Below are 12,491 nucleotides of genomic sequence, written 5' to 3' on the forward strand. Positions count from 1 at the left end.
AACTAGCCTGTTCGTCTTGATGTGATCTGCAGGAGATGCCACGTGGCTGTTACAGAACTGTGCTCTGACCTTGCATTTGACAACTTTTCTTTTGCTTTGCTTGCTCACATCTAACACTCAGTCCTGGGAGGAAGATTGGGAGTGAAAGACACTGAGAGGAAAGAAGAAGAAAAAAAACATCAAATATTCATGATGCAGGATTTAAATAATCAAGGACTAATCTAGCAAGAGAGACACAATTCCAAAAATTGTGTGCGGCCTCTGTGAATATGCACTCAGCATAATTGGAGATCACAGTGGAGTAGCACTGCTGCCCACCACCATCACCAAAACAGCCATCTGTTTCTATCTCAGTCTGTACACAGAGCGTGTAATCTGAAGTGAATGCAGTCTGTTAAGCTCTTTGAGGATTATCAATCATTTATTTAGTTGTTTTTTGGTTTTTCCTGTTGCTCAGTTCATAGACAGTGTGTTTGCAACAAAGAAAATACAAAGCGAATGCTTATCGGTGTTCATTCTTCCACCTCTGCTTGTCTCTCTTTGCTCTTCCCTTCCCCTTCTCTTTCCTTTCTCTCTCTCTCTCTGTCTCTCTCAGCGGCGTCCAGCTTCAGTTTTTGCCGCGCCTCCCTGGAGCACACAGTGTCTGCTGAGGAGCTAAGCTACCAGCTGCCACGCCGTGCCGGAGGCAGCAACCTGACCTGGCACGACGGCCGCGGCCAGAAAACAGCACACACACGCACCGTCAAGCTCCTGCAGCAGCCCGGCACAGAGGGCATCCAGGTATACAGACGTCCACACAACAGGGGGAGAAGCAGAAAGGAGGAGTGTGTTCACTGCATAGGAATGGCTTTCATATGTGTTTTCTCTCACAAAATCAGATTACAGGCAGATAAAATAAGTCGTTTCAGGCAATAAGTCAGATTTGGGAAGATTCAGCCATAACAAACATGAAAGAGAAAGAAAGCTTCTGAGGCCTAACTCATACTTGGTTTTATTGGCGAAGCAATATGCAGTGAAATGGTTTGTGCATAATCTGTGGCTGATTTGGATTTTTCAAAAGAAATAAATTCCAGCCATCGGGCAATCACAGCAGTTTAGAGAAAAGAAAGCATGCTTTATTTGTTTATTTATTTATTACCAAATTAAAAAAAGAGGAATATTTTAAGATTTTCCCACACACAAACATTACGGATTACATCCAGATCATCCAATTCTACATTTAGCTAGTGTTTTTAATGGTTTATTTTTGTCATTTTAAGGCATCATTTGTCAGTGGAATTGATATGAACAGAAGAACAGATGTTGTGTTTTTTCATATTCAAGGAAATGAAAACATTTTCCTTCCCTCGGGATAAAACAGCACATGATGAAGATGCATGACAATATGACACAAAAAAGCTGGCAAACAGACGCGTGAAAACATTTGCTAAATGCTATGCTAGGGATTTTAAAATCACGGATATTATAGGATATTAATCTTTTTCTTTGGACATTTTTCTGTATACAGATACAGATATATTTATAAGTTATGAGCAATTTCACAGTTCACTTTTATATTAAATTACATCAGTGTTAGGTGAAATATTTTAATAAAGCAGCATGAACTTTTTTAAGAAAACATTATTTTCCTCATGGGGAGTTTTGCAGTAATTAAATATCATCTCATGTGAAATAAACAGTAGCTCAGAAAAGCTTTGTCTTTTCAAAGCTTTACATTCGTGCAGTGAAACTGCTCTGACTTTGATGGTAAAAAGACATACATAAGCTGTGAAAGATCATCTGTTAGCATCACAGAGACAAGGGGGAACATCAGCGCTGCATCCCTAGCTGCCAAATCTCAGTGGTAACAAAAAGTCTAATTGTTTTATCTTGTATGATGTTGGCTGGCCTCATGGCTCGTGAGGTAACTGTGCTTATACAGTCCAAGGGAGCACACACTGCACACACTGAGAAATGTACCATCTCTCCTATCTAAAATTCTCATTTATTCCACAGATGCATGTTTTTTTTTTTTTTTTCCTAAAGCTGTGCAGCAGCTTTAACAGAAGTGACAGATATAAACACCGGTTTCGAAAGTCACTTCAGTGCTGACTGGGTGGTGAGGAATGTCTGCTTGGTGGCTCAGTGTCTCAGCAGTATAATGTAAGCAGCCAGAGCATCATTTACTTCCACACATCTCTTTCGTGCAAAATAGAATCCCATCTGTGCAGCACCAGAGAGAGGCAAAACAAAGAGGGGAGAAAAAAAAGATCTATTTTAAGGTATTCTGCCTGTGTTTGACCTAAAACAGCATATGACACAACAGCCTCCCTCCTGGTTCCTATATTCCTCACATGAAAGAGAGCAGATAGGCCAGTGGAGGTCATTTATTTTGTCTCCCCCACTGCCTTGAAGAAAGTTTGCTATTACAAGGCGGTAAGACGTACATATGCACTGCAAGATTGTTCAATAATTCATAAAAGAATGCCCCCTCAGCTATAACAGCTATAAAAGGCTTAATAAAAGACGAGTGGGAAGCTGTTTCCATGTGATTACACAGAGACTGGATAATTAAACCTCCTCTATACCATGAGAAGTAAGGCTTATCATTTCATTGTGGCAACAAGCCTCTTTATGCATTATTCAACAAATGGGAGAGCCGTCCAGCTCTCTCTCTCCTTCTCTGTCCCTCTGTGTGTGTGTGTGTGTGTGTGTGTGTGTGTGTGTGTGTGTGTGTGTGTGTGTGTGTGTGTGTGTGTGTGTGTGTGTGTGTGTGTGTGTGTGTGTGTGTGTGTGTGTGTGTGTGTGTGTGTGTGTGTGCATTCACAACATTCTTCAGTGTCCATTCCTGTATCAGTAATACGAAGCATTTGTGTGTGCAGGCATGCTTGCATCCGTGCGCATGTGCCTGCTTGTGTGATGGTGTGTGTTGTGTGGATTAGTGTTTGTGCACTCAGTTCTCTCAGGAGTGATGATTAGATTACTCTTCATTACACTGGTTGTGCACACATCAGCTGTGATGAGGGAGACAGTTTAGTGAAACACAGCTCAGCCGCTATATATAAGGTGACACTTGGGGAATCTTCCTTATCTGTTTAATAAAGCTGATATAACACATTATGTCCTGCTATGCAAATTCACATCCTGAACACACACACACACATACCTGTACACACACGTACACACACGGATATGCTGATGCAGAGAGGAGACAAGCTATATAGAGAGAAGGGAGTAAAAAAATCTTCAGTATACAGCATTATTGTTCATGCATGCACAAACATGGCTGTTAATACTAAAGATGATCCCAACATCAAAGTATCTGGCTGCAGTGCTGACCTGAAGTGGTCACACATAGATTGGTTGCAGATGTACCCATTCCCAAGTATACACTGCAAAGTGATATATTTTTTTCTCATTTACAGTAGCCTATAATAATAAAAAAAAAAACATAAATCAAAGTGGGATAATTTATTTTTCTTACATAATGGATCTTTTTTTCTTTATTTATTTTTAAGCGATTTTCTGGAAATAGTGTGAAAAATGTGTGTTTTGAGTGAGACTGAATAAGGTTGCCTGTTGTCAAGTTCATTTGTATTGGAAACAGGTGCAATAAAGTCAGCCACCACTGCCCGCTGACTCAGTGACAGCTTAAATGATTTTAGAGGTTATATACTTATTTGTCTTGTTACATTGCTGCAGGCGGACCTGTATGCAGACCTATCTGCTAATAGGATTTTTCCAAATAATGAGTCATTGTGTAGTTGGCGCACCTTCTGTGCCATCCCTTGAATTGGCTGTTGTTTGGGTAGCCAGATGGGGTTAGGGGAGGGGGGTTTGTGGGTGGCTCTCATTTTGCTGTCTGACACACAGCTTGTGGGGGGACCTTTAGATGAGACGGGGGAATAGGTGTAATAATAGAGATGCAATTTAGGAAGTAACAGCAGTGCAGCTTCATTTTCTGTATCTGAATCAAGCCTGTTACAGGAAGTAAGTCTCTTAATTTGCTTCACTGAGGGGGCGAAGGAGAGGGACCACAGTGTGATTATTTTTCCCTCCTCATTACAGAGCACAGTGGCTGACCTTCCGGCTGATACCAACACAAAGCAGTGAAGTCACATACAAATAGTACATGAAACTTTCCAACTCCGACCAGTCCTCACAAAGAAATTACCAAGATAACACCCTGCATCATTAAAATGAATGTCTCCAGTCGAGCTCATTATTTTCTATACCAATTGGATTCATTTATGGAATCCACCATTCGCTGCTATTGTGACTGTCTAGCTCTGATTTGGCAAATGTGCACCACTGCACTGACATCCACATATGTCAGTATATTGTCCTGTATTGCACCACAGATTGATTTCTATAATATCATATCCACCAATATCCTATCTATGTCTATGACTTATATTGTCACTGTAAAAACAAATGTAGAGCATTAACAAGTTAAGCTTTACTGCCTGAGCTATACTGTGTGTTCAGTGCTAGTAGTATGGCCACATGCTAACTTAAGTAAGACTGCTTCAGGTGCTTGTATTGTCAGTGTGAGCATGTTAGCATGCTGACCTTAGCATTTTGCATTATACAGTTGTATATTCATTCATCTCAGCAGCACAGCTGTTCACTTATAGTCTTGTTACAGTATGTTTGATCAAACGCCATCACCTACACAGATTGTTCCCCTTTCATATTATCTTTTAAAGTCAAGTCATGAGGGAATTGTTTTGTTGTTTATTAGCTTATTTTAAATTTAACCACTTCTTCCCAGTGTGGGTGGTGGAGCAGTTGTCAACAATTAGTATTTGCGGTCTCTTCAAAACCTCAAAATTACTGTGACAAGTAAGTAACCTGTTGTCATGTAGATAATGATTGTGTGTGAATGATGGTGTTTTTTCGCCTGCCACAAAACCTCTGAATGAGGAGGTGTGTGAATGGTTGTGCATACAGAATTAGCACTTTTCAGTATACACCTCCTTGCAACAGACAGTAGCCTATGTTTTTATTACCATCCATAATCTTACCCAAGTACCTGAATTTGGCTAAACACTGCAAATCAGGTTATACTTCTATGATTGTTGAAAGCACAGACAAACATTCTCATCTGATAGGAGCGTCAGAAAATGCTCATATGTTGTTTTTGTTGTTGTTGTTTTTTGCAAAGGCTGTGAAAAATGACATCTGGCGGTTCAGGTATAAAGACTTATTTTGAAGCATCACCTTGGTGGCCAGTGGCTGTGCTGGTGTAGAGAGAGAGACAGAGAGAGAGAGAGAGAGAGAGCTTCTGGGCAGTGAGGCAGAAATGGTTTAGTCTGTTGTCCTTGTCCAGCCACTCAGTGATGTGTCGCTCTGTCTGAGACACATGTTTGACTCATGCTAAATCGAGAGCTTTGTGAAAATCCCATCTGGCCCATTGTCCGCCCACTGAGAGCCCGCTCACATGCGCATGGGTGTAAGACATTTACACACTCGGTTCTGAGGACAAGCGAAGGCAGAGTTGTACGAGGCTAACAGAGGCTGACAGTTCACACACTCACTTGCACAGGAACAGTCAAGCAGACACTCGCAAAAGCTCACACTTCAACATTTTCAGAATCACAGTGGCACACTCAAGCGCAGATATGCACGGGGCTCTCGTGAGCGGTGGGAGACCCAAGGGTGCTAAATGATGCATCAGAAACTGCCAGGCACAAAGGGGGTGGGCTCAGTTTTACTGAGGGGGGAGGAATGAAGGGTAAGGTGAAGTGAGAAGTGGGGGAGAGAGGTGTGAAGGATCATGTGTCAGGACATGTCAGGGTCTTTGGAGAGATCTGAGTCTCAGCAGAAACAGAGATGGATAGGTAAAATAACAACACACAGGGAGTGTTGTTAGGTGGGACAGCAGAGCATCCAAGGAAGACGGCGAGATGACATGGCAACAAGGAAAGATGAAGAGCAGAGAAAGGCAGGTGTGAGCTGCAGTATATGACGCACATTTTATAAAACATAGCATCGGATTTTTACCACTTTTTGGCATAGCATCATTGATCAATCTCAGGCCGAGACTGGATGTGCAGAGACAGAGGCAGGCATCGGAAGAGAGGTGCCAGCGGTCACAAAGAGTGAATTTTAAGGATTCCCCACGCTCCCTTGACTTTTAACTAATCCCTGATTCAGCTACACAGAGAAGGCAGAGCATACGCACACAAACACAAGTTGTTAAATGCGCAAAAAAAGTAGCGAAGTGCACAGAAGTCAGGAAGAAAGATCGAAGGGGGGAAACAAGCAAAAAAGGGAAGACGGGGAGGGGGGAGGGAGGATGTCAGGGAGGCTGAGGGTAAAATTTATGAGGAGCAAACAGAGGGGGGGTGAGAGACATGATAGAACAAAGTAACCAGGGAAGGACAAATAAGCTGTTTGGGGATACAAACAGATTGATCAATAGGGAAGTGCAGGCACCAAAGTCAGAGTATGTGGGTGTGTGGAGGCAAGAGGATGGGCAACAGAGGAGACATTACCTGTCTTATTGAAGACAAAGAGACATGGAAGCATGACTTATTATTATTATTATTTTTAATTTTCTCTCTCAGTTTAAATGAAGCTACAGCTACAGCCTGTGAGCATGTAGCTTAGCATGAAAAGAAGTGGTGACCACAGGTTACATAATGTTGCATGTATACTAGCACCTCTACAGCTCACTAATGACCATAGCACAATTGTTGGTAACACTTTATTTTAAGGGGTCCTTGTTCCTGTGTATCTACCTAATTAATTACAGTGTAATTACCTATGTAACCGTATGTAATAACATGTACTTACATTGTAAATACATAGTGTATTTTGGTGTACTTACAGGTCCTTGTTACACTTGTAATAAGAAATGCTTGTGCAAAGAGAGAGGCCACTTTGGCATTTCTTATTACAAGTGTAACAAGGACCTGTAACTACACCAAAATACACTATGTATTTACAATGTAAGTACATGTTATTACATACGGTTACATAGGTAATTACACTGTAATTAATTAGGTAGATACACAGGAACAAGGACCAATTGTTTAATCAGTATCGAAGTGATAAGATGAGCTCTGGGTTCAATGGAGGCTTACATCTTCACCCTAAATGAAGGTTCCCTTTTTTACATAGAGTAAACAAACAATATATACTATATATTATATTAAATTATTACTGAATTTTAACGATTATTGGATTTAATGCCCATCAACTAACCTTTCAGTAACAAGCTCACAAGCTCCTGGCTGTAGTTTCATAATCACCATACAAGAGAGTGGTATCAGTCTTTGTTTTCATCATGATTAAATATGGGAGCTATCCAAGTATAAGAAGCTCACTTAATTATTTATTATCAAGCATTTTCTTTTTTTTTTGATCAAAGTTAAAAGAAATCATCCGTTGCATACATTCTGGCTATTTCCTGCCTTCCCCCTCTTCCTCTCATTAGACTTTCTCTTTTTATACAGCTTCCACTTCTGCCTGTGCCTCTCTTCCTCCCCCCTCAGCTCCATCACTCCCTATCCTCTCTTCTCCTGTATGTAATGAATGAGGGAGCTCCTCCCGTTGGACAGAAGTAGGTCTCGGGAGGAGCGGGGCAGGTAGGAAAGGGTGAACAGGGACAACGGGGAAGATGGAAATGCGTCAGAGCAGATACGCAAAGATGGATGACTGGGGAAAGGAGCAAGAAAAGCAAGGGAAGAAGCGGAGGAAAGACGGGATGATGAGAACCTATCACTCTATTTCACCTCTGTCTGGCTTCCTGATGATGAAGGCCATTACTCACGCACAGAGTACCCACTCCCCCGTGTGCCGTCCTCTCTTTCTTTTTGTCGTTTTTTGTCTGTCTTTGTTCATCCTTATCCCTAATCTTTGTCTTTTTTGTCATTCATACACTTAGTGAAAAATACTGCACATTGAAATTAATGTGACTTTTAAGGTCATTAAAAAAAAATCTATACGCAAAGATCTTTATCTGTTTCCATGATTTGTTATGAGTAGTAAATGATCCTTCAGTGGATCTAAAGTACATTTAATTCCTGCTGCAATGATGTAAATTCCCCTGTAGCTATTAAAGACAAGCTATTAAAGTTATCACAGATTCTGCCACCTTTTTAATATATACTGTATTTATTACATTCTTTTCTCAAACAAAATAGGCCTCTGGATTATTATAAATCTTCCTGCAGAATCTTTAACTGTACTAATGGTGATAGTGTTGATTTATCCTTTTACTTTTATTGGCTGTAGAGCCAGCAGGGAAATTTACTGTTGCTCTCCTCTCATGAGTGCAACCCTCATCAGTTGCCTCATACAGCAGGACAAGAGACAACTGAAGCCCAAACACATACAGAAAAAGGAATAGTAATGGTAGAAGTGATATTTTAACACAATTCTTCAACTCAAAAGCATTCATCGTTTTTAGTATTTCATATCTACAATATACATTTCCTTTTATAAGCACACAGTACTTTTCAAAATGTGAAACCGTTAGGGTTAGACTGTCAGTGCAGTTTGTTCACAGAATAAAGGCACCGTTCACTGAAAAATCAAATCTCTCCCATCGCCCATGTAAACTCTCATCCCTCTGGGTCAAAGGTTACGACTTTTACACTTGGCGCTTAGGTCCTGGCTAAAGTTACTGTAGGTAACGATTGTCCAGTCAGGATTGCAAAGACAGATAGAGATGAAATCACCAGGCTTGCAGCTTCAATGCAGTCAGACGTACAGTAATGTCCATCCAAAGATGAGGAAACAGTTTCACCCTCTCCTGTCCACTCTCAATCATCCACGAGAGAGAGAGCATTTCCACACCTCTTCCGACTCAATCTCAATTAATGATGGGGTTGAGCAGTAAATTTGGGTTATTAAAATGGATTCAGCGCTCCATTGAGTTGGGGGTAGAAGTATGTGTGTAATTAGGAAATGAGCAAACACACTGGGACAGAGAGATGGAGTTGTTTTCAATTACAGTCTACAAAGCAGAGCATGCCGAGCGAGAGAGGACCAGCCAGAACTTGAAAGGGCTGTTTTGTGCTTAAATTGACAGGAGGAGATCTCATTATTGGAGCTTGCAAAGATGTAAATAGTTATGAACCTGTGTCTATCACAAACTGAGAAGTGAGAAGGTGTTCTGGGAGTTCAATTTCTTTTGCGTCATTAATGAGAAGGAGCGGCAAGAACATTGCATATGAAGCTACATGGGTGCGTGCATTTTGCATTTGTGTGTATGACATTTCGGCATACATAATCCCATTAAATGCAGTCAGTTATGGAGTGGAACATTTGGCAGCAGTTCTGTGTTTTTCTGCTGAGAATCAGCCAAGTCCTTTGTTGTCGAGTTGGCTCAGTCAGACCATGAATGAGTGATTAGATATGAGAGTAAGTCACACAAGAGGGAGAGGGAGCTGAGGGGGGACAAGGAGATGGCTGTGTTTTCTGCCCATATGAACTCGTTGCGACTTTATTGATGTCCGTATTAATTCCCCGCACATGGACGTGGCACACAAAGAAAGGACTGCTGCTATCTGCCAACTTTCAGGGGTCAGAGGAAAGTGGAAGAGGAGAGAGAGAGGCAGAGAGAAAGAGAGGAATGAAGGTGCGAGGGGGAAAGATAAAGATGACAGAATTACAGTCATACTGCGCAGGCTGGATAATGTAGGCAGTGCTGTCAGGGAAAATTACCTCCAGAAAAAGACCACACATAGAAATAATATATGGAATGTAATTACTGCGTCACGATATGTTGTTGACAGAGGGGTGAGGACCAGAATTGCAATAATTCAATGTGTGAGAAAATATGGTGATGTCGTGGAAATTTGCATCACAGTCTCCAAATTAGGGTTGAAAGGTGAAAAAGTGGGCGCTCATTGAGTCAGAACAACAGCATCTGTTTGCCCTTTAGTGTCTACAAGCTTTTAAACCTTATGTTCGCTCTTACAGTGGATTACATTCGGGTTACATTTAAGCTCATTATGGGAATTTCAGTTCTCTCACACATGAGAGAAAAAAGAGTAACCTTTTTCGAATTATTACATGGTCATGGTAACTCTGCAGAACAATAAGCTGGTAACTCTCACAGATGTGAGAACACAGGCTATAATACTGTAAAGACCTTTAATAATCTGTTTTCCATTAAATGGCATCTTTACAGTTATTTGCACTCTGTACCTTTTCTATTTGATTTACTAAGAAGGCATTTTTATGAATGAATCATACCTACACATTTGGTATGACACATTGAGAAAATCCATTAAAACTATAGTGATTATAAGGTGATGATGTGAAAACTGAAAATTAAAAAGTGAAATAATGAACCTGTAAATTGGAACTGCAGTGAATATAACGCTCTCTTCTTCTTGTGTGTTTTTCTAGTTGCGTCCGGGGGAAGCCTTCACTGTGTATCACACCAGTCCTACGTTGTCCAGTTTGTCCAAACCTGTGGTGCTGTGGACTCAGCAGGACGTCTGCAAGTGGCTTAAGAAACACTGTCCTCACAACTACCTAACCTATGTAGAGGCCTTCTCTCATCACGCCATCACAGGTACAGTTCACAACACACAAAACTCAACGCACAAAGGTATTTCCCTGCATTGTTCCTGCTACTGGCTTTGATTCTTTTCACATACTAGCTGATGTCTACATCTACAGCCTCATAATATAAAATGTCCACATGCCCACTATGTTATAAAAAATGAACAGAAATGCAAAATTGGACTCCAGATTTCACTGATTCTCATATGTGATGTTTAAATTTTGTCATTAACTACCGTATCCTACTGTATGTCTATCAAGTTGTGCTTTGTGGTAATTAGTGCATTTGTCCTTTGCAGATTTGATTTAGTATTTATGTAGTTTGTGGATGTAAGACACAAAAAGTTTGTCTTAAAAAAAACTCTGACTCTGCGTTTGAATTATATTTACATGTGTGACAATCCAGTTATTTCTCTTGTCCGTCAGACCTGCTTGGATTTATTCCTGCCTCATCTGCTCCGTGTAAGACAGAGAATGGTTTGCATCTGCATTTATGTTTATGAAAAGCACAAGAATCATTCCATATATTTCCCCTGAGAAAGCTGTGGCAAATTGTGGTCAAAATTGACATAAGTATAGCTGGGAGAGCTGTGTATGTGCAGTTCATTTCTCAGAGGATGATTACCACAGCAGCAGAGTTGCTCTGAGAAAAACTCTTAAGAAGAGCTCGGCAGTTTCATCACCAGCCTGGTGAATATGATGAAACTGCAGCTTTTCCAAAACAGTTTGCACACATCCATGTTTGTAAGTAGGACAGTGAAATATCCTGTGAAGCTCACCTGCAGCACAACACAACTCAGCTTTGTGAGAGTGAATGTGTATGCAAAGGAGATTGATATATTCCATGCATGTATGGTTTACCATGCAAATTGCAGTTTCAAATCAATCCAACATAACCACGTTTGTTCTGTGTTTTTGATTCACTCTGTTTCTAAAACCACATGCAGCTATTAGAAGGTATCCCTATGCCACAGCCCAGCTGGGAACTACTATCCATGGGAAACAAACAGGGGGAAGCTGGTGTTAAATTGACCGTAACCTTGAAAGATATCGACTTGATTCAGCTTTGTGGGGCTGCTGAAGTTTCTTATGAGCATAAACCAAACTTTGGTGCACAAACTCAGCCCAACTTTGGTCCAGCAGCTGTGTATTTTGTCCCCCATTTCTTACAGCAGAGTTGCATACAGTGATCAAGGCTCCTATCAATATTAAGACAGACTTTAAAAAAAAAAATTCAGCAACTCTCCTTTAATATCTTAAGACCTTGTGGTTGACCTCAGTGATGCTCCTTTGGGCTAAGACATTGCAAACCAGTGCCATAAAAGGCTTACCAAATCTCACACAAGTATTATTTTTAGGTTTGTGGTTCCACGGCTTAGCTTTTTCAACTGGAAACAGGTTTACACCCAAATCTCTCCAAAGGAGATTTAAAGTCATTCATGTGAGGTGACGAAAGGAGTGCAGCCTATTTTTGGAGGAGAAAGAGACAGCTGTGGAAAAAATGGTAGGTTATCATGTTTTAAGTTCAAACGACACAAACTCTCTCTGACACACACACGCACATACACGCATATACACGCACAAACAAATGCATTTATTTGTTGGTGAGTCTATGCACGTACACAAACCACAGAACCAATGGACATACATGACCAGGTGCACACAAATGCACACACACATCCATGCAAAGAAACATTTCTTTTTCATACACATCTGCAGCCTTGACAGACCAGACGGTAAAGCGGTTTCTTTTTTAGTGTCTTGCAGAGAGCAGATTGCTCCTCTGTGCCGTAGGGTTAGCCACCACTCACATGCATTTGCATGTACACACGTACACACAAACACACAGGCACATACAGACACATACTCTGTGGCTTCAGGCATAACAATGCTACCACCGTCACAGTTACAGCAGCTCTGATCTGATCATTTTTATTTATGTATTCTCAAAGAAAGAAAGAGAGAGGGAGAGAGAGAGAGAGAGA

At 40.9% G+C, this 12,491-nt stretch overlaps 1 protein-coding gene across 1 annotated transcript in view; it reads left to right on the plus strand.

The window, feature by feature from the left end:
- LOC310988114 (sterile alpha motif domain-containing protein 10-like) overlaps window positions 1-12,491 on the plus strand; it is a gene marked incomplete at both ends in the record, with an annotated part of 48,980 nt that overhangs the window by 19,792 nt on the left and 16,697 nt on the right. The window contains 2 exons of the mRNA XM_083974628.1: window positions 596-780; window positions 10,348-10,516. Coding sequence (XP_083830754.1) covers window positions 596-780; window positions 10,348-10,516 — 354 coding nt within the window. The remainder of the gene's footprint in view (window positions 1-595; window positions 781-10,347; window positions 10,517-12,491) is intronic.

Source organism: Trachurus trachurus (genome assembly GCF_905171665.1).
Source record: "Trachurus trachurus genome assembly, chromosome: 7".
Lineage (NCBI taxonomy): Eukaryota > Metazoa > Chordata > Actinopteri > Carangiformes > Carangidae > Trachurus > Trachurus trachurus.